At 50.9% G+C, this 22,478-nt stretch overlaps 2 protein-coding genes across 2 annotated transcripts in view; one reads left to right on the forward strand and one right to left on the reverse strand.

The window, feature by feature from the left end:
* The window catches only part of LOC140459567 (max dimerization protein 1-like), a 10,553-nt gene extending 6,409 nt beyond the window's left edge, over positions 1 to 4,144 (reverse strand). The window contains exon 1 of the mRNA XM_072553813.1: positions 4,093 to 4,144. Within this exon, the coding sequence (XP_072409914.1) occupies positions 4,093 to 4,144 (52 nt within the window). The remainder of the gene's footprint in view (positions 1 to 4,092) is intronic.
* Positions 4,145 to 4,372: 228 nt separating this feature from the next.
* On the forward strand, positions 4,373 to 22,155 carry LOC140459794 (uncharacterized). Its single transcript, XM_072554314.1, has 5 exons — positions 4,373 to 4,791; positions 5,030 to 5,109; positions 13,064 to 13,143; positions 20,288 to 20,352; positions 21,828 to 22,155. Exons 1-5 carry the CDS (start codon positions 4,388 to 4,390, stop codon positions 21,880 to 21,882), a joined length of 684 nt encoding a protein of 227 aa, XP_072410415.1. The 5' UTR covers positions 4,373 to 4,387; the 3' UTR covers positions 21,883 to 22,155.
* Positions 22,156 to 22,478: the final 323 nt, after the last annotated feature.

Below are 22,478 nucleotides of genomic sequence, written 5' to 3' on the forward strand. Positions count from 1 at the left end.
GGTTCAGAAAAGATTTACAAGGATGTTGCCAGGGTTGGAGGGTTTGAGCTACAGGAGAGGCTAAACAGGCTGGGACTGTTTTCCCTGGAGCGTCGGAGGCTGAGGGGTGACCTTATAGAGGTTTATAAAATTATGAGGGGACATGGATAGGATAAATAGGCAAAGTCTTTTCCCTGGGGTCGGGGAGTCCAGAACTAGAGGGGCGTAGGTTTAGGGTGAGAGGGGAAAGATATAAAAGGGACCTAAGGGGCAACATTTTTCACCAGAGGGTGGTACGTGTATGGAATGAGCTGCCAGAGGAAGTGGTGGAGGCTGGTACAATTGCAACATTTAAGAAGCATTTGGATGGGCATATGAATAGGAAGGGTTTGGAGGGATATGGGCCGGGTGCTGGCAGGTGGGACTAGATTGGATTGGGATATCTGGGTCAGCATGGATGGGTTGGACCGAATGGTCTGTTTCCGTGCTGTCTATCTCTATGACTCTAAGTAACAAAGAGGATTGCTGAGATCTGGGGCATTCAACAAGGTTCCTAATGTTATATCTCATGGAATACAGGGAGAACTAGCCATTTGGATACAGAACTGGCTTAAAGGTAGAAGACAGAGAAGGGGGGGGGGGGTTGCTTTTCAGACTGGAGGCTGCCAGGTTCAGTGACAGGTCCATTGCTTTTCCACATTTTTGGATGTGAGTATCGGCTGTCTGGTTAGTAAGGTTGCAGCTTGGTGGTGTAGTGGGCAGCAAAGGAGCTTACCTCGCGCTACAGCGGACTCTCGATCAGATGGAGTTTAATCTTGATCGATGTCAGCTGCTGCGTTTTGGTGAGGCATACCTGGGAAGGATTTATCGAGTTAACGGGAAGGTCCCGGGGAATCCGACCAAACTGGAAGGCCTGAGGGTACAGGTTCATAGCAAAGCTGCAGGTAGACAGGAGAGTGAGGGTGGGGTTTGGTATGCTTGCCTTGATTGGTCAGTGCATTGACTATCAGAGTTGGGAGGTCATGTTACGGCTAACCAAGGACGTTGGTGAGGCCACTGTTGGAATATGGCGTGCACGTCTGGTCTCCTTCCTATCGGAAGGATGTTGTGAAACTTGAAAGGGTGCAGAAAAGATTTACAAGGATGTTGGAGGGTTTAAGCTACAGGGAGAGGCTGAACAGGCTGGGGCTGTTTTCCCTGGAGCGTCGGAGTCTGAGGGGTGACCCTAGAGAGGTTTATGAAGACATGAGGTCCATAAGACATAGGCGTGGAAGTAAAACCCTTTGGCCCATTGAATCCACTCTGCCATTCAATCGTGGCTGATGGGTGTTCAAGGGCACTTCCCCGCACTCTCCCCGCACTCTCCCCGTCTCCCTTAATCAAAAATGTAGCAATCTCTGCCTTGAAGACATTTAACACCCCTGCGCTCCGCGGCAATGAATTCCACAGGCCCATCGCTCTCTGGCTGAAGAAACGTCTCCTCATTTCCGTCCTAAATTGACCCCCTCTCATCCTAAGGCTGTGCCCACGGGTCCTATTCCCCCCCCCCCGCCTGACGGAAACAATCTCCCAGCGTCCACCCTTTCGAAGCCAGGCATTCTCTTGTCAGCTTCTATTAGATCTCCCCTCAACCTTCGGAACGCGAAGGAGAACAATCCCAGGATCCTCAGCCGTCCGTCATATGTTAGGCCGACCATTCCAGGGATCATCCGTGAGAATCTCCGCTGGGCACTGCCAGTATGTCCTTCCTGAGGTGTGGGGCCCAGAATTGGACACAGGATTCCAAAGGGGGCCTAACGAGAGCTTTATGAAGTCTCAGGAGCACATCACTGCTTCCCTATTCCAACCCTCATGAGACAAATGCCAACATTATATTCGCTTTCTTGGTCAACTTGCATTCGAGAATCCTGGACTATCCCTCCCAGGTCCCTTTGGACTTTGGCTTGATGAATGTTCGTGCTGTTCAGAAAGTAGTCCATGCATGTATTCTTTTTGATAAAGTGAGGAGCCGCAGTCTTTTCCCCTGGGGTGGAGGGGGGAGTCTCAAACCAGAGGGGCATAGGTTTAGGGTGAGAGGGGAAAGATATAAAAGGGACCTAAGGGGCAACTTTTTCACACAGAGGGTGGTACGTGTATGGAATGAGCTGCCAGAGGATGTGGTGGAGGCTGGTACAATTGCAACATTTAAGAGGCATCTGGATGGGGACATGAATAGGAAGGGTTTGGGACTGGCAAATGGGACTGGATTAGGTTTGGCTATCCGGGTCGGCACGGACGGGTTGGGCCGAAGGGTCTGTTTCCGTCTCTTGAAGCAGTGTTGCCATGGCGCGATTAAACAGGGTGTCAGTGAGACCACGTCTGGAGTATTGGGGCGCACTTTTGGTCTCCTCGTCTGAAGGATGGGTGTCCTGGCCGTCGAGGGAGTGCAGTGAAGGTGTTCCCACTGCTGTGACGGCAGGACTGGCATATGAAGAGAGGGTGAATAGTTCACAAGACCCGAATAACCTCAACTCGGAAGGAGCGCGGAGGCCATTTCACCCCTGCAGGTCATTCCACCATTTTGTCAGACTGTGAGGTTGTTGGGGGGGTGGGTAGCATACAGAAGCCGATCCAAACCTAACAGGACTAGACCGGGTAAAGGTCGGGATGATGGTCCTGATGACCAAGGGTCACAGGATAATGGGTCGGGCCGGGCCGTGTCGGACAGCAGTGAGAAATATCTTCACCCAGACAGCCTGTGGGCTTGGCAAGAGCCGACAACAATTGAGGCGAAGCGGTTTTGCGTGATTTATCGAGTCGTGCCGCGCGGAAGCAGACCCCTCGGTCCGACCAGTCCACGCCGACCGGAATCCAAAACTGAACTCCTCCTGCTGGCCCGTGTCCCTCCAGCATTTCCTGTTCACGTTCCTGTCCAGATGTCTTTTATATCTTGTAATTGTACCCGCAACCACCAGTTTCTCTGGCAGTTCACCCCACACATGACCCACTCTCGGCGTAAATGTGTTGCCCCTTTGGAAGTCCTTTTGAATCTCCGGTGTAGTAATACCCTTCCTATTTCAGGAAGGAGCTGGGTAAAGCACTTGGGGCTGAAGGTATCAAGGGAAAAGAGGGAACAGGCGATTGAACTGGACGGGAGAAGGTGAGGACTGCAGATCAGGGTCGAGAGCAGGGTGCTGGAAAAGCACAGCAGGTCAGGCAGCATCCGAGGAGCAGGAGAGTCGATGTTTCAGACATCAGCCCTTCATCCGGGATGAGGCTTATGAGCCAAGGGAGCAGAGAGAGCTTGGGAGAAGGTAGTCGAGTGTGCGATAGGTGGATGGGGATGGGGCTAATGGTGATCGTCATAGAGATGTACAGCAAAGGGAAACAGACCCTTCGGTCCAACCCGTCCATGCCGACCCAGATATCCCAACCCAATCTAGTCCCACCTGCCAGCACCCGGCCCATATCCCTCCAAACCCTTCCTATTCATACACCCATCCAAATGCCTCTTAAATGTTGCAATTGTACCAGCCTCCACCACTTCCTCTGTCAGCTCATTCCATACACGTACCACCCTCTGTGTGAAAAGGTTGCCCCTTAGGTCCCTTTTATATCTTTCCCCTCTCACCCTAAACCTATGCCCCTCTAGTTCTGGACTCCCCCACCCCAGGGGGAAAAGACCTTGTCTATTTACCCTATCCATGCCCCCTCATGATTTTATAAACCTCTATAAGGTCACCCCTCAGCCTCCGACGCTCCAGGGAAAACAACCCCAGCCTGTTCAGCCTCTCCCTGCAGCTCAAACCCTCCAACCCTGGCAACATCCTTGTAAATCTTTTCTGAACCCTTTCAAGTTTCACAACATCTTTCCGATTGGAAGGAGACCAGAATTGCACGCAATATTCCAACAGTGGCCTAACCAATGTCCTGTACAGCTGCAACATGACCTCCCAAATGATGGTTAAGCCCTTCAGCTTTTGGTACCTTTCAGGTGTACGTTGATCCCAGGGCCTCTGTTTCCAAATGCCTGACCTCCTGTTCATGGGCCACCTTTGTCCCCCTTGTCTCCTATTCTGACACTGCAGTGCGGTAGATTTCAGGCATCCTTTCCTTGATCTCAGTCAGTCATACCTTCTGGGCACTGAGTTTTAGAGTTGACTTGCAGCCCCTTTCCCTCCTCCATTGTGACTCCCAGAGCAGAGCAGTCCTCAGTCTGTGTTTGACCCCCACGGCGATTAAATATTTTGCGGCGTTTTCTCCGAGATGGTCACGGGCAGTGCTAGCCGTGTTCCCGTGGCCGAAGACTTCTCCCGTGCCGGGTTGCTGCCTTTTGAGCCCCCCCCCCCCACCGCGTGCAGGCAGAGCTGGCATCGATGGTTGTGGCTTGTCACCAAGTGGGCAAGACGCCGAGGGGGGGGGCACAGTCATGTCAGTACAGTCCCAGACTCCCCAGCGTTCCCCAAAAGGCAAGTTGATTTCCTCCAGCCTCCCACACCGACAGTTCACAACGAGCTGCTGCTCTGTGCCAGCTGGTTGGCGTGCCATCTCGCCAGTCCGTCTGCTCGTTCTCACGCGGGTGTCTCCAGGCCGCACGGGGTTTTACTTCGGTTTTCGACCGCGCCCTCTGGGGCTGCACAGACGCACGCGACACCAAACCTTCCTCTCTCTCTCTCTCTCTCTCTCTCTCTCTCTCTCTCTCTCCGTACACACAGAGCGCCGTCGCTCACGATCGACGTCCAGGGAGCGGGACCGAGCCAGACGGCGCGAGAGGTCCAGGTCCCGCGAGCGCAGAAGGAGCCGCTCCAGGTCACCTCACAGAAGGCGGTCCAGGTGTGTGTTTGCTCGAGAGACGGTGAGCGGCGATTTGGGCCGCGCGACTCCCTTCCGCGGGCCTGAAACCGTCAGCGCTCTCGACGGATCTGCTGAGTTCTTCCGCGCGTTCTGTTTGAACGTCAAGACTCCCAGCGTCCGTGCGCCTTTACCTTCCCCCTGCCCTTCATCGTGTTTAAAGAGCCCCGTGCACCATGCACAGGACGCTATTTCACCCTCCTCTGTTTGTTCGCCGCAGGTCTCCACGGCGACACAAGTCCAGCTCCGCCTCTCCATCGCGACAGAAAGACCAGGAGTCGAAAGATCGCGAGATCTCAGGTAACCGAGGGAGCTTCTTCTCCCCACCCCACCTCGACTGGATTGTCCGAGTCGCCGCGGTGCCCGTCGGCATTGGCGGGCCCTTGTGCCCAGCTCCGGAGTGGCCTCCGCACTGGCATTTCCACCGGCCACCTGAACCGGGTCAGACCCCAGGGGGGAAGGTTAGACCTGCCCCGTGGAAGCTTTGAGATTGCCCGGGCGAAAACGAACCCTCCGGGAAGCTTTCAGACGCTGCGCCGGGGAGAATCAGCGGGCTGGACTGGGGAAAGGAGGAGGGTTTCTCTTTTTGAGTGGGACGTTGTGTGTGTAAAACTGCCCTTTTTGTGGGTGACCAGGGCTTGCGCAGCGATAGCTCCCACTCGGGGGTTCCACTTCAGTTCCTGTGCTGGCGTGGCTGAGCTGAGCTCCAGGCAGCGACGGCGGGGGAGGGGAGGGGAGCAGCAGTGGAGGAAAACGAAAATCAAACCGGGTTCCTCCTGGAGATTTGGGAGAGTAGGGAGTCCCATCAAATCCCCTCCGGCTCTCCGCCGCACAATCCCGACAGTCCCGCACGCTTTTCCCCTTTCGTCTTCTGAGTTTATTTCTCTCCAGCGTCGGTCCTTTTGAAATCATTCATCCCTTCCGCGGTGTTCGTAGGCAGTGAGCTCCAGCCCCATTCCCACTGGCTCCGTCAGCCTCCCGAGGAGCTCCCCAGCTCCCTGAAATGTGGTGAGCGGGACTGAACGCAGCACTTTTCACTGTTGTTTGACTGTCCTTCACGGCGGTTCAGATGACTTCCCTGCTTTTTACGTCCGTGTAAGAAGCCCAAGATGGCATTTGCTTTGCTCACTTTTCTCTTCGTGATTGCTGGCCCACCGTGATGTTCCCTCTGACCCGGCACGCTCGTTAAAATCAGACCGTTGCCCTCTCTGTACCCTGCTACCAAACCCCGTCATTTGACCCTGCTGTATGATCAACTCAGTTGGAGTGACCTCGGTGGTGGGCAAATTGTTGGAGGGAATCCTGAGGGACAGGATGTACGTGTATTTGGAAAGGCAAGGGACTGATTCGGGATAGTCAACATGGCTTTGTGCGTGGGAAATCATGTCTCACAAACTCAATTTGAGTTTTTTTGAAGAAGTAACAAAGAGGATTGATGAGGGCAGAGCAGTAGATGTGATCTATATGGACTTCAGTAAGGCGTTCGACAAGGTTCCCCATGGGAGACTGGTTAGCAAGGTTAGATCTCACGGAATACAGGGAGAACTAGCCATTTGGATACAGAACTGGCTCAAAGGTAGAAGACAGAGGATGGTGGGGGAGGGTTGTTTTTCAGACTGGAGGCCTGTGACCAGTGGATTTGTCATCTGAGGTAGTTTGGGTTGAGGTTAGGAATAGGAGAGGTGAGGTCACCCTGTTAGGAGTCTTTTACAGGCCTCCTAATAGTCCTAGAATCGTTGAAGAAAGGATTGCGAAGATGATTCAGGAGAAGAGTGACAGTAATAGGGTGATTGTTATGGGAGACTTTAACTTTCCTGATATTGATTGGGAAAGCTATAGCTCAAGTTCGTTAGATGGGTCAGTGTTTGTGCAATGTGTGCAGGAGAGTTTCCTGACACAATATGTAGATAAGCCAACAAGAGGTGAGGCCATACTGGATTTGGTTCTGGGTAACGAACCAGGCCAGGTATTAGAACTAGAGGTAGGTGAGCACTTTGGAGACAGTGACCACAATTCGGTGATTTTTACTCTAGTGATGGAGAGGGATAAGTGTGTACTACAGGGCAAGAGTTATAGCTGGGGGCAGGGAAATTATGATGCGTTGAGGCATGACTTAGGATGTGTGGATTGGAAAAGTAGATTCCAAGGCAAGAGCGTAATTGATATGTGGAACTTGTTCAAGGAGCAACTATTGAATGTCCTTGATAAGTACGTACCTATCAGGCAGGGAGGAAAGGGTCGTGTGAGGGAGCCGTGGTTTAATAAGGAGTTGGAATCCCTTGTTAAATGGAAGAGGGCGGCCTTTGTAAAGATGAGGCGTGAAGGTTCAATAGGGGCGATTGAGAGTTATAAGGTAGCCCGGAAGGACCTGAAGAGAGAGCTAAGAGCAGCAAGGAGGGGACATGAAAGGTCCTTAGTTGGTAGGATTAGGGAAAACCCTAAGGCTTTCTATAGGTATGTTCGGAATAAAAGAATGACTAGGGAAGGAATAGGTCCAATCAAGGATAGTAATGGGAAGTTGCGTGTGGAGGCTGAAGAGATTGGGGAGGCGCTGAATGAATACTTTTCGTCAGTATTCACTCAGGAACAGGACATTGTTGTCGATATGAATACTGGGGCACGAATAAGTAGAATGGATGGCTTTGAGATATGTAGAGAAGAGGTGTTGGAAATTCTGGCAAGGGTGAAAATAGATAAGTCCCCTGGGCCTGATGGCATTTATCCTAGGATTCTCTGGGAAGCAAGGGAGGAGATTGCAGAGCCATTGGCCTTGATTTTTGTGTCCTCTTTGTCGACAGGAGTAGTGCCAGAGGACTGGAGGCTAGCAAACGTGGTTCCCTTGTTCAAGAAGGGGAGTAGGGATAATCCTAGTAACTATAGGCCAGTGAGTCTCACTTCTGTTGTGGGCAAAGTCTTAGAGAGAATTGTAAGGGATAGGATTTATGAACATTTGGATAGGAATAATGTGATCAAGGATAGTCAGCATGGTTTTGTGAAGGGCAGGTCGTGCCTCACAAACCTTATTGAATTCTTTGAGAAGGTGACTAAGGAGGTAGATGAGGGGAAAGCGGTAGATGTGGTATATATGGATTTTAGTAAGGCGTTTGATAAGGTCCCCCATGGTAGGCTACTGCAGAAAATACAGAGATATGGCATTGAGGGTGAGTTGGAGGTTTGGATTAGGAATTGGCTCTCTGGAAGAAGACAGAGGGCAGTAGTTGATGGCAAAGGTTCATCTTGGAGTGCCGTCACTAGCGGTGTTCCGCAAGGATCTGTTTTGGGACCATTGCTGTTCGTCATTTTTATAAATGACCTGGAGGAAGGGTTAGAAGGTTGGGTGAGCAAGTTTGCAGATGATACGAAAGTCGGAGGAGTTGTAGACAGTGAGGAAGGATATGGCAGGTTACAGCGGGATATAGAGAAGCTGCAGAGCTGGGCAGAAAGGTGGCAAATGGAGTTCAATGTAGCTAAGTGTGAAGTGATTCACTTTGGTACGAGTAATAAAAAGATGGATTACTGGGCTAATGGTAGACTACTTGGTAGTGTGGAAGAGCAGAGGGATCTTGGTGTCCATGTACACAGATCTCTGAAAGTTGCCACCCAGGTAAATAGTGCAGTGAAGAAGGCATATGGCGTACTGGCTTTTATTGGTAGAGGAATTGAGTTCCGGAGTCCTGAGGTCATGCTGCAGTTGTATAAGACTCTGGTGCGGCCGCATCTGGAATATTGTGTGCAGTTTTGGTCGCCATACTATAGGAAGGATGTGGAGGCACTGGAACGGGTGCAGAGGAGGTTTACCAGGATGTTGCCTGGTATGGTAGGAAGATCCTATGAGGAAAGGCTGAGGCACTTGGGGTTGTTTTCATTGGAGAAAAGAAGGTTTAGGGGTGATTTGATAGAGGTGTATAAGATGATTAGGGGGTTAGATAGGGTTGACAGTGAGAACCTTTTTCCACGTTATGGAGTCAGCTATTACAAGGGGGCATAGCTTTAAATTAAGGGGGTGTAGATATAGGACTGATGTTAGGGGTAGGTTCTTCACTCAGCGAGTCGTAAGTTCATGGAATGCCCTGCCAGTAGCAGTAGTGGACTCTCCCTCTTTATGGGTATTTAAGCGGGCATTGGATAGGTATATGGAGGATAGTGGGTTAGTGTAGGTTAGGTGGGCTTTGATCGGCGCAACATCGAGGGCCGAAGGGCCTGTACTGCGCTGTATTCTTCTATGTTCTATGGAGTGCCATAAGGATCGGGGCTGGGTCCTCCACTTTTTGTCATTTACATAAATGATTTGGATGTGAGCATAAGAATTAGTACGTTTACAGATGACACCAAAATTGGAGATGTAGTGGACAGCGAAGAGGGTTACCTCAGATTACAACAGGATCTGGACCAGATGGGCCAATGGGCTGAGAAGTGGCAGATGGAGTTTAATTCAGATAAATGCGAGGTGCTGCATTTTGGGAAAGCAAATCTTAGCAGGACTTATACACTTAATGGTAAGGTCCTAGGGAGTGTTACTGAACAAAGAGACCTTGGAGTGCAGGTTCATAGCTCCTTGAAGGTGGAGTCACAGGTAGATAGGATAGTGAAGAAGGCGTTTGGTATGCTTTCCTTTATTGGTCAGAGTATTGAGTACAGGAGTTGGGAGGTCATGTTGCGGCTGGACAGGACATTGGTTAGGCCACTGTTGGAATATTGCGTGCAATTCTGGTCTCCTTCCTATCGGAAAGATGTTGTGAAACTTGAAAGGGTTCAGAAAAGATTTACAAGGATGTTGCCAGGGTTGGAGGGTCTGAGCTACAGGGAGAGGCTGAACAGGCTGGGGGCTGTTTTCCCTGGAGCGTCGGAGGCTGAGGGGTGACCTTATAGAGGTTTATAAAATCATGAGGGGGCATGGATAGGATAAATAGACAAGGTCTTTTCCCCCTGGGGTCGGGGAGTCCAGAACTAGAGGGGCATAGGTTTAGGATGAGAGGGGAAAGATATAAAAGAGACCTAAGGGGCAACTTTTTCACGCAGAGGGTGGTACGTGTATGGAATGAGCTGCCAGAGGAAGTGGTGGAGGCTGGTACAATTGCAACATTTAAGAGGCATTTGGATGGGTATATGAATAGGAAGGGTTTGGAGGGATATGGGCCGGGTGCTGGCAGGTGGGACTAGATTGGGTTGGGATATCTGGGTCAGCATGGACGGGTTGGACCGAAGAGTCTGTTTCCGTGCTGTCCATCTCTATGACTCTATAACTGCACGCCTTTAGGTGAGACCACAACCACATTGCTCGTCAGCTGCCTTAGGACTGGCAGTGATGGCTGACGTTGTGGGAGATGTGGAGGTGCTGGACCAGTAATCCTGAGCCCCTGTGTATTCCTCGGTGGTGGGGGGGGGGGGAGGCGCAGGTTCCAATCCCACCACGGCCGATGGTAAAATTTGAATTTGATCAAACCGAAATTGTGGAAATAATAATGAGGTTCTGGGAGTGTTGGCTGAGCAAAGCAAAGTCTGCGAAGACAAGGTGGTGAAGAGGCATTTGGTGCATCTGCCTTTACTGGTCAGTGCATTGAGTTGGGAGGTCACATTGCTGCTGTACAGGACATCGGTGAGGCCACTTTGAGAATACTGCATTCAATTCTGGTCTCCTTCCTATCGGAAAGATGTTGTGAAACTTGAAAGGGTTCAGACAGGATTTACAAGGATGTTGCCAGGGTTGGAGGGTTTGAGCTACAGGGAGAGGCTGAACAGGCTGGGGCTGTTTTCCCTGGAGCGTCGGAGGCTGAGGGGTGACCTTATAGAGGTTTATAAAATCATGAGGGGCATGGATAGGGTAAATAGACAAGGTCTATTAATGGAGTTCAATGTAGCTAAGTGTGAAGTGATTCACTTTGGTAAGAGTAATAAAAAGATGGATTACTGGGCTAATGGTAGACTACTTGGTAGTGTGGAAGAGCAGAGGGATCTTGGTGTCCATGTACACAGATCTCTGAAAGTTGCCACCCAGGTAAATAGTGCAGTGAAGAAGGCATATGGCGTACTGGCTTTTATTGGTAGAGGAATTGAGTTCCGGAGTCCTGAGGTCATGCTGCAGTTGTATAAGACTCTGGTGCGGCCGCTTCTGGAATATTGTGTGCAGTTTTGGTCGCCATACTATAGGAAGGATGTGGAGGCACTGGAACGGGTGCAGAGGAAGTTTACCAGGATGTTGCCTGGCATGGTAGGAAGATCGTATGAGGAAAGGCTGAGGCACTTGGGGTTGTTTTCTTTGGAGAAAAGAAGGTTTAGGGGTGATTTGATAGAGGTGTACAAGATGATTAGGGGGTTAGATAGGGTTGACAGTGAGAACCTTTTTCCGCGTATGGAGTCAGCTATTACAAGGGGGCATAGCTTTAAATTAAGGGGGGGTAGATATAGGACTGATGTTAGGGGTAGGTTCTTCACTCAGCGAGTCGTAAGATCATGGAATGCCCTGCCAGTAGCAGTAGTGGACTCTCCCTCTTTATGGGTATTTAAGCGGGCATTGGATAGGTATATGGAGGATAGTGGGTTAGTGTAGGTTAGGTGGGCTTTGATCGGCGCAACATCGAGGGCCGAAGGGCCTGTACTGCGCTGTATTGTTCTATGTTCTATGTTCTATGTCTTTTCCCTGGGGTGGGGGAGTCCAGAACTAGAGGGGCATAGGTTTAGGGTGAGAGGGGGAAAGATATAAAAGGAATGGAAGATGGAACTTTCTCACGCGGAGGGAGGGGAATGTGTGTGGAATGAGGGGGAGCAATGGAGGCTGGTACAGTTAAAAGGCACCTGGACGGGTATGTGGACAGGAAAGATATGGGCCAAGCACTGGCAAGTGGGACGAGATAAATTCAGGATTATCTGGTCGGCATGGACGAGTTGGACTGAAGGGTCTGTTTGTGTTGTACTTCTGAATCTGAAAGCTAGTCAAGTGGCGATCAAGCAATCACTCTCCTAAAAAAAAACCTGAAACCCATCCGGTTCAGTAAAACCCTTGAAGGAAGGAAATCTGCGGTGTTTACCTGGGCCAGACCTATAGCAATGTGGTCGAGTCGAACTCGGGATGTCCTCATCGCATGAACAGATTTACACCTAAACAAAACGTCTGGAGCACTTCAGTGAGGGAGTGACCTTCAAAGGAAGGGAGAGGGTATCGCAGAACGAAACTGCAAGGCTCCCGTCCCAGTTACCAAGTCTCATTGGGGTGGTTAAACGTTTTGAAATTTGCAACAGTCCACAATCGAAACTGTAGCTTGAGAGAGAACTGTCCATTACAACAGTGCTCCCTGTGAGTTAAATCGGCGCAACTGAGACCCCCCTCTCCCCACGCCCAGCCCCCATTGTGAGCACATTGTCCCTAAATCCGGATGCACCGGCACTGTCAGTAACCCTGCCTGCCAATAGGGTGGCTCAGTGGTTAGCACTGTTGCCTCACAGCGTCAGGGTTCCCGGTTCGATTTCCAGCCTCAGGCGACTGTCTGGGTGGAGTTTGCACATACTACCTGCGTCTGTGTGGGTTTCCTCCGGGTGCTCTGGTTTCCTCCTCCTATCCAAAGATGTGCAGGTCAGGGTGAATTGGTCATGTTAAATTACCCATAGTTCTGAGAGTTGTGCAGGTTAGGGTGGATTGGCCATGCTAAATTACCCATAGTGCTCAGGGATGTGCAGGTTAGGGTGGATTGGCCGTGCTAAATTACCCATAGTGCTCAGGGATGTTGCAGGTTAGGGTGGATTGGCCGTTCTAATTTACCCATAGTGCTTAGGGATGTGCAGGTTAGGGTGGATTGGCCGTGCTAAATTACCCATAGTGCTCAGGGCTGAGCAGGCTCGGGTGGATTGGCCGTGCTAAATTACCCATAGTGCTCAGGGATGTGCAGGTTAGGGTGGATTGGCCGTGCTAATTTACCCATAGTGCTCAGGGATGTGCAGGTTAGGGTGGATTGGCCGTGCTAAATTACCCATAGTGTTCAGGGATGTGCAGGTTAGGGTGGATTGGCCGTGCTAATTTACCCATAGTGCTCAGGGATGTGCAGGTTAGGGTGGACTGGCCGTGCTAATTTACCCATAGTGCCCAAGGATGTGCAGGTTAGGGTGGATTGGCCGTGCTAAATTACCCATAGTGTCCGAGGGAAATGGGTCTGGGTGGGTTACTCTTCGGAGGGTCGGTGTGGACTGGTTGGGCCAAAGGGCTTGTTTCCACACGGTAGGGAATCTAATCTAGTCTACAAAACAGCTTTCTCTTTACCTGCAGAGGCTGACATGGAGGGAAAGACAGAAGAAGAGATTGAGCTGTTGAGGGTGATGGGCTTTGACGCTTTCGACACCACCAAGGTAAGGAGTTGAGTTTCTGATCCCTCGTCGGGACTGTGAGTCGAACCCGCGAGCGTTGGTCTTGGTGAATGTTACAGCGATACTCGATTCCAGTCTCCGTAAAGTTTCCAATAGATTGTATTGGGTCAAGTGGGAAGATTTCGGGGAGGTGGGGGGGGAGGTGTTCCGCGTTGTTGGGATGAGCTTCCAAGAGGCTGTCAATAAAGTGGATTCCCAAGTGAGGTCGGAATTTGTCGCGTCGTTGTGCTGAGATAACATTGTCACTGTACTCCGCGTGGATCAGGGACAGTATGGTGCAAAAGGTGGAACTGTTCAAACCCGCTGCCGTCCACAGGGTCAAAGGCAGCAGAGTCTGAGGGGCAGCGAGACACTCAATCGTCCTTGATTCGGCGACGTTTCTTCAGTGTCGCCAGGTCAAACCACCAGAGTTCGCTCCCAAACAGTGCCACGGGGCGTGTCCACATCAGATGGGCAGAAGTGGCTGAAGACTGAGGATCCTGGGCTTGTATTTATTTGAGTTTTCCAGGTCCAGGGGAGATCTAATAGAAGCTGACAAGAGAATTGCAAGTGGCTTTGAAAGGGTGGACGCTGGGAGTTTGTTTCCGTCAGGCGGGGGGAGACTAGGACCCGTGGGCACAGCCTTAGGATGAGAGGGGGTCAATTTAGGACGGAAAGGAGGAGACGTTTCTTCAGCCAGAGTGTGGTGGGCCTGTGGAATTCATTACCACGGAGCAATTCTTGATCTCGCAAGGATTTATGGGGAGAGCGCGGGTAAGTGGCGTTGAAATGCCCATCGGCCATGATTGAATGGCAGAATGGACTCAAAGGGCCACTCCAAGACAATGAATCATCACCGTCTTCTTGAGTGTCGGAGGCTGAGGGGGTGACCTTATAGAGATTATAAAATCATGAGGGGGTATGGATAGGGTAAATAGACAAGGTCTTTTCCCTGGGATCGGGGAGTCCAGAACTAGAGGGGCATAGGTTTACGGTGAGAGGGGAAAGATATAAAAGGGACCTAAAGGGCAACTTTTTCACCCAGAGGGTGGTACGTGTATGGAATGAGCTGCCAGAGGAAGTGGTGGAGGCTGGTACAATGACAGCATGTAAAAGGCATTTGGATGGGTATATGAATAGGAAGGGTTTGGAGGGATATGGGCCGGGTGCTGGCAGGTGGGACTAGATTGGGTTGGGGTATCTGGGTCAGCATGGACAGGTTGGACCGAAGGGTCTGTTTCTGTGCTGTACATCTCTATGACTCTATTTGTTGTGGAAGAATTATTCAAAGTTCATTTTTTAAAAATTACCAGGAGACTCAAAAGTCCTTCACAAAACTAAACTTAATCTTGCTTTGGGAGCCAGCAAAATGTCTTCCCTACCGCCCCCCCCGCCCCAAACAAACTCTTTGTTCTTCTGCAACTTATACAGGTGTTCTTCCCGCACTTATCGGATAACGTTAGTACAGCTTGATTTGTCTTTTTAAACTAATCGTCGTCTGCCACACTTAATCTATCACATTCCAACGCCATCATCTTCAGCATTCGCTCATCTCCCTGTGATATCACCCACTGATCACAACGCACTACCAGTTATCTGTTACTGGAGCCCTGTAACATGATCCCGGGGTGTACACCGCCACACTATGTTCACGACACGTGACTCCCCACGATAACTTCCACACCAGGCAGAGGCGTTTTGGAGGGACTCGAGTGGCTGGAGATGCGCGGGGACAGTCAACACCGTACATTCGTTCCCTAGAGAGTGGAGTTTACCACACTCGAAACTTCCTCAATCACGTTGCGGTGAACAGGACCCACGTTTAGCACTTTGGTATGGTGACGCCAGTAAAGATCTCCCTGGGAAACTGGGTGTTTTCAATGCCCGTCCTTCCAGCCCACTTTCCCACAGGCCACTTCTGGTTTCTTTCAGGTCTGCGTGGGTTTTATTTTTAACAAAAGGAAAGGGTGCCTGGCCGGGTTGGACCGAAGGGTCTGTTTCTGTGCTGTACATCGCTTCTGAGTCTAATTGTGCTCCCATTGCAATTAGAGTCATGGAGATGTACAGCACAGAAACAGACCCTTCGGCCCAACCCGTCCATGCTGACCCAGATATCCCAACCCAATCTAGTCCCACCTGCCAGCACCCGGCCCATATCCCTCCAAACCCTTCCTATTCATATACCCATCCAAATGCCTAATTGATTCATTTGACCTTTTGGAAATGTCAAGCATCACGGTGACTCGAATAATTCAGGGGTGGCCAGACCCGGCCAGCCGTGCCCACATTTCCCCTTCGCCCGTGAAACGCCGTTGTTGGATACGGTGTGGACTAGCAAGGGAGCCTCCCCTCCCCACTTCAACGGTGACTGCCCTTCAGAAGTACTTCAGCACTCACTGCAACGCGGGCGCCATTCTCACACTCCGACCCGAAGCAGGGTCGTTCCTCTGAGCTCTGCGCGCGGACCTGAGCTCTAGTCCGACAGACGACTCGCAACCTGTCCCGAGTGACCCCGAAGCAGAGGGGGGGACTGGGGTGGGCAAAAGTCAAACAATACACGACGCCACATTGAAGTCCAACAGGTTTCCTTCAAACCTCAAGCTCTCTGGTCAGCATGGACGGGTTGGACTGAAGGGTCTGTTTCCATGCTGTAAATATCTATGACTTTCAGAGCATCCTCTCCTTCCTCAGGCAGCGAGAGAGCACGAATACATCGGGCACAAAACTTGTAGTCAAAGAGCAATGACTTGCGCAGATATATTTAACAAACCATTCGGTCTTTAATCCGTCAGAATGGGGGGGGTGGGTTTCAATTGACTAATGTATTGTGCCCCAAGATTAGATTAGATTAGATTCGGGCGGCACGTGGGCTCAGTGGTTAGCACTGCTGCCTCACAGCACCAGGGACCTGGGTTCAATTCCTACCTCAGGCGACTGTCTCTGTGTGTGATATTTGCGCATTCTCCCCCCGTGTCTGCGTGGGCTTCCTCCGGGTGCTCCGGTTTCCTCCCACAGTCCAAAGATGTGCAGGTCAGGTGGATTGGCCATAACTTCAGGTTTTGTCAGAATAAGGGTGACCCCTTGGGTCAGACAACGCATTCGAGGTGTGAGCCTTGTTTCAAGTCTGTATCTCACCCTGGAGCCCAACGGGTTGGATTTCCAGACTAGGAATTTATGAAATGCCACATTGATTGCCTGACGGTGTGCTTTTTCGAACGCAACAGAGTGCATCTGCAAGTCCAGTCCCTGTCGGATACTTTTGTGATTAGCTTCCCTCCAATCTGGTCCTGTGAGGACCAGTCTGATCCGTGACTGCCTTTTTCAAAACGTACAGGACTATGAGTGCAGTTCCCAAACTGAAGCTTTAATCACCTGGCTAGGCTCATTCCTCAATACAGGCCCCGAAAACAGCCTTTTCCTGGTCGGACTGTTGTTTCAGGAAACCTTGCCGAAGGTACCGAGCAAATTCTGCCCGGTCCCAGCTCCCCCCCAACCCCGGCTTTGCATGCATCGTGCTGAGATGTGTTTGAAGCAAGGCTGGTGGGATCTGATGGATCGCTATTTGAATCAGCGACCAGTTGAGCTGAGGGCTGGTGAAGTGAAAGGGGAACAGGGGGCACTGGGGCGGCCGGAGCCCTGTGTGCTTTCAGCAGGCAGAGACAGTGTGTTTGGTAAACCCCTCTTGAAAGGCCTGTCTCTCCTTTCAAGCAAAAGAAGTGTCAGCGCTTCACCGATCAAACGTGCCATGCGAAATAGTGCAGAATGTGACCGCTTGGCCATTCTGCCCGTCCGGCCTTGCCATTCCGTGAGGTTGTGATTGATCTGCTCAAGGTCAACGCTACTTGGCTGCTGGTTCCCCATAACCCTCGGTCCCCTTCCCGATTTAAAAACTGTCTGTGTGTCTCCGCCTCGCACGCACCTAATGACCCAGAGTCTGACGCCCTCCACCGATCGACTACCCCCGTCTGAAAGGAGGAATTCCTCCTCATCTCTGCCTTCAACCTGCCACCCCCACATTCTGACCTTTAAACCCTCTTGTCTGAGACTCACCCACAAAAGGGAACAACTTTACTGAAACAGAACATAGTATCGAACACTACAGCGCAGTACAGGCCCTTCAGCCCTTGATGATGTACTGACCTGTGGAACCAACCTGAAGCCCATCTGAACTACACTATTCCCTTATCATCCTTCTGTTAATCCAATGACCATTTCAGTGCCCCTAAAGTTGGCGACTCTACTGCTGTTGCAGGCAGGACGTTCCACTCTCCAACTACTCTCTGAGTAAAGAAACTGCCTCTGACGTCTGTCTTGTATCTATCACCCCCTCAGTTTAAAGCTGTGTCCCCTCATGCTAGCCATCACCATCCGAGGGAAAAGGTGTCACTGTCCACCCTATCGAACCCTCTGATGATCTTATGTCTCATTAAGTCACCTCTCAACCTCCTTCTCTCTAACGATAACAGCCTCAAGTCTCTCAGCCTTTCCTTGTAAGACCGTCACTCCATCACAGGCAATGTCCTGGTAAATCTCCTCTGAACCCTTTCCAAAGCTTCCACAGGGGCTGCACGGTGGCTACAGTGGTTAGCACTGCTGCCTCTCAGCACCAGGGACCCGGGTTCGATTCCAGTCTTCGGTGTCTGTGTGGAGTTTGCACAATCTCTTCCCCCCCACCGTGTCTGTGTGGGTTTCCTCCGGGTGCTCCAGTTTCCTCCCACAGTCCAAAGGTGTGCAGGTTAGGGTGGAATGGCCGTGCTAAATTACCCATAGTGCTCAGGGATGTGCAGGTTAGGGTGGATTGGCCGTGCTAAATTACCCATAGTGCTCAGGGATGTGCAGGTTAGGGTGAATTGGCCGTGCTAAATTACCCATAGTGCTCAGGGATATGCAGGTTAGGGTGAATTGGCCATGCTAAATTACCCATAGTGCTCAGGGATGTGCAGGTTAGGGTGGATTGGCCATGCTAAATTACCCATAGTGCTCAGGGATGTGCAGGTTAGGGTGAATTGGCCATGCTAAATTACCCATAGTGTTCAGGGATGTGCAGGTTAGGGTGGATTGGCCGTGCTAAATTACCCATAGTGCTCAGGGATGTGCAGGCTAGGGTGGATTGGCCATGCTAAATTACCCATAGTGCTCAGGGATGTGCAGGTTAGGGTGAATTGGCCATGCTAAATTACCCATAGTGTTCAGGGATGTGCAGGTTAGGGTGGATTGGCCGTGCTAAATTACCCATAGTGCTCAGGGATGTGCAGGCTAGGGTGGATTGACCATGCTAAATTACCTATAGTGTTCAGTGCATTAGGCAGAGGGGAATGGGTCAAGGTGGGTTACTCTCCGGAGGGTTGGTGTGGACTGGTTGGGCCGAAGGGCCTTTTCCACACTGGAGGGAATCTAATCTAATCCTTCCTAAAATGCAGCGACCAGAACTGTACGTGACACACTCCAAGTGCGGCTGCCCAGTTTTGCCCAGAGTTCTGCATCTACCCTGTCAAGCCCCCTGAGACGTTTTAAGTAAAGTCGTCTCTCACGCTTTGAGAGGTTGACAGCGTAGATAGAGGCTGTTCGTTTCGCCTTTCAAACTCCCATGAACACAGTTCCCCTTTGTGTAAGACAGTTCCTCCTTCGCCCTGGTCCAGATGAGTGAACGTTCTCTGGATTGCGTGTGACGCTGTAAGACCTTAAGGCTTGGGAGCAGAAGTGCTAAGTTGAGCCGAGCAGCTGTGGTGTGACTGGTGCCTTGTACAGTTTCGACTCCAGCCCTTCTCAGTTTTTATATTCTGTGCCCTTTGAAATATTCGCATCCATTTGCCTTCCCTTTTGCCCTTCGATTCTTGTGATATGTGAGCTCTCAAGTCCGTCCGCACTGTCGCTTCCCACTGCCTTGCTCCGTTGAGATAATATTGAGCTCCCCTGCTCTTCCTGCCCAGAGTGCATAACCTCCCGTTTCCCCATGTTATATTTCCCCGTCCTGCCTGTCATCCTCACCGATCACCTTCCCGCCTACCTTTGTGGCGATAGTGTATGTTCACTTGCCTGGTGCGAGTCTTTAATGTAATAACTGTGCTCCCAGCACCAATCCCTGTGTCACTGCACCGGCTGCCATCTTGGATCTGTCCCCTTTCTCCCAAACTTCTGTCAGTTGGCCACGCCAGTGTACCACAGCAATGCTGTTGACTCTCACCTTGTGGAGGCAGCTCAGGGTTTGGAAAACAGCAGCAGTGAGTCGGGAACGCGCAATGCCTCTCCCGTGAGAGGGCGAGTAAGGAATGCAAAGGAGAGGTCAGAGGAGAGGTGGTGACCTGCCTTCTGGAACCGTCGCAGTCCTCCTGCTATGGGTTACGCCACCACGTCCTCGGGGAAGGAATCCCAGGAGATTCACCCTTGTTGGAATATTGGGGGCAAGTCTGGTCTACTTCCTATCGAAAAGATGTTGTGAAACTTGAAACAGTTCAGACAAGATTTACAAGGATGTTGGAGGGTTTGAGCTACAGGGAGAGGCTGAACAGGCTGGGGCTGTTTTCCCTGGAGCGTCGGAGGCTGACCTTAGAGGTTTGTAAAATCATGAGGAACATGAATACAATAAATAGACACAGTCTTTTCCCCCTGGGGTGGGGGAGTCCAGAACTAGAGGGGCATAGGTTTAGGGTGAGAGGGGAAAGATAAAAAAGGGACTTAAGGGGCAACTCTTCCATATAGAGGGTGGTACGTGTATGGAATGAGCTGCCAGAGGAAGTGGTGGAGGCTGGTACAATGACAGCATTTAAAAGGCATCTGGATGGGTATATGAATAGGAAGGGTTTGGGAGGGATATGGGCCGGGTGCTGGCAGGTGGGACTAGATTGGGTTGGGATATCTGGGTCAGCAGGGACGGGTTGGACCGAAGGGTCTGTTTCCATCTCTATGACTCAGCAACGGCGATATATTTCCGAGTCAGGGATAGCGAGCGGCTGGGAGGGGAGCTGGCAAGGGGGTGGTGCTCCCATGTATCCGCTGCCCCAGCTGGAAGTGGAGGTGGGGTTTGGAAGGTGCTGCCTGAGGAACTCTGACAACCTGATTTGAGAAGAGCCTGCTGCTCGATCCCCACTGTGATCGGGAACTGGAAAACTGCGGCTTTCTAATGTGTGCTCTGATCTTTCTTCCGCAGGGGAAGAAGCTTGAAGGTTCTGTTAATGCTTACGCTGTTAATGTGCAACAGAAGAGGAAATACCGGTGAGCAACTCAAAGGATTTGTAAACTTTCAGAGACTTAAGCCACTCTTTCTAAAGTTGTCTGCTTTTCATTATTTATATGAATGATTTAGATAGTTAGTAAGTTTGCCGATGACACTAGAATTGGAGGTGTTGTGGACAGCGAAGAGGGTTACCTCAGATTACAACAGGATCTGGACCAGATGGGCCAATGGGCTGAGGAGTGGCAGATGGAGTTTAATTCAGATAAATGCGAGGTGCTGCATTTTGGGAAAGCAAATCTTAGCAGGATTTATACACTTAATGGTAAGGTCCTGGGGAGTGTTGCTGAACAAAGAGACCTTGGAGTGCAGGGTCATAGCTCCTTGAAAGTGGAGTCGCAGGTCGATAGGATAGTGAGGAAGGCGTTTGGTATGCTTTCCTTTATTGGTCAGAGTATTGAGTACAGGAGTTGGGAGGTCATGTTGTGGCTGTACAGGACATTGGTTAGGCCACTGTTGGAATATTGCGTGCAATTCTGGTCTCCTTCCTATCGGAAAGATGTTGTGAAACTTGAAAGGGTTCAGAAAAGATTTACAAGGATGTTGCCAGGGTTGGAGGGTTTGAGCTGTAGGGACAGGCCGAACAGGCTGGGGCTGTTTTCCCTGGAGTGTCGGAGGCTGAGGGGTGACCTTATAGAGGTTTATAAAATTATGAGGGGACATGGATAGGGTAAATAGACAAGGTCTTTTCCCTGGGGTTGGGGAGTCCAGAACTAGAGGGGCATAGGTTTAGGGTGAGAGGGGAAAGATATAAAAGGGACCTGAGGAGCAACTTTTTCACACAGAGGGTGGTACGTGTATGGAATGAGGATGTGGTAGAGGCTGGTACAATTGCAACATTCAAGGGGCATTTGGATGGGTATATGAATAGGAAGGGTTTGGGAGGGATATGGGCCGGGTGCTGGCAGGTGGGACTAGATTGGGTTGGGATATCTGGGTCAGCATGGACGGGTTGGACCGAAGGGTCTGTTTCCGTGCTGTATATCTCTGTGACTCTATGAACATCCTTCCAATAGGAAGGAGACTAGAATTGTTCGCAATGTTCCAAAAGTGGCCTCCCCAACGTCCTGTACAGCCGCAACACGACCCGTGACAGAACAAAACAAGCCTTCACCCAGCAATAAATCACTTCATCCTTTGTAACCTCACACAGCTAGGAGAAAGCGAGGACTGCAGATGCTGGGGATCAGAGTCGAGAGAGTGCGGTGCTGGAAAATAACAGCAGGTCAGGCAGCAGCCGAGGAGCCGGAAGGGCTTTTGGCCTGAAACGTTGACTCTCCTGCTCCCTCGGATGCTGCCCGACCTGCTGTGCTTTTCCAGTGCCGCACACACTCTCGCCTCTAACCGCACACTGCGCCCTCTCCAACTGATGTCGTCAGAGCAAATGCCACTGGAGTTGTCTTCAAACAGCGATCCGTAATCGTTTTTTTTCTTTCTCTCTCTGTCTCCTGTGCAGGCAGTACATGAACAGAAAAGGTGGATTTAACAGACCGTTGGATTTCATTGCGTAATTCCTTTCCAGGCCTGGCATTACCTGACATTCTCGACCCTGCGGCCAGGGCGATGGGGCAGCTTCCCCTTGACCCTTGCCACCGTTCCCCAGCAGGACCCCGCGTTGTTTTCTTTGTCCCCAGGAGGTGCTGGTGGTGTCTTCAAACCTGTCGGCGAAGGTTTGACCACGTTTTGTGACGTTTATCCTGTATATTGTTTTCAAATTACTGTGCTGTTAGTGAGGTGGGAAGAGGGTGGACGTATTCCATGTATCAATAAAAGCTCCAAACAAAGTCAACTGGATTTGATCAGTGTCCTTTCACCCTGCCGGCAGCTCAGGATTGAGCTTTCCGGGGCTGGGATTCCGAGCTGTGGGCATGTTTGGCTTCAGAACCGATCCCGGATTTTTTAATCAGGCACTGTAAGAAGCTTGCTCAGGCAACTCTCTTCGCCAGAGTAGCTCCGTTGTAATCAGGACCCTGTGACTTCAACGTTAACGCCTGCTTTAAAATGAGCAGCTGTCTCTGCATTCAGGCGAATGAAGTTTTTTTTAAGATTTAGATTCCCTGCAGTGTGGAAACCGGCCGTTAGGCCCCCAGCAAATCCACACCGACCC

Source organism: Chiloscyllium punctatum, chromosome 35 (assembly GCF_047496795.1).
Source record: "Chiloscyllium punctatum isolate Juve2018m chromosome 35, sChiPun1.3, whole genome shotgun sequence".
Lineage (NCBI taxonomy): Eukaryota > Metazoa > Chordata > Chondrichthyes > Orectolobiformes > Hemiscylliidae > Chiloscyllium > Chiloscyllium punctatum.

What these genes read in the sequence shown, in the direction of transcription:
- LOC140459794 (XM_072554314.1), top strand. Translation starts at nt 4,388, where the DNA reads ATGTCAGTACAGTCCCAGACTCCCCAGCGTTCCCCAAAAGGCAAGTTG. An exon ending in CCTCACAGAAGGCGGTCCAG is followed by an intron (nt 4,792 to 5,029) that starts GTGTGTGTTTGC and finishes TGTTCGCCGCAG; the next exon opens with GTCTCCACGGCGACACAAGT. An exon ending in GAAAGATCGCGAGATCTCAG is followed by an intron (nt 5,110 to 13,063) that starts GTAACCGAGGGA and finishes CTTTACCTGCAG; the next exon opens with AGGCTGACATGGAGGGAAAG.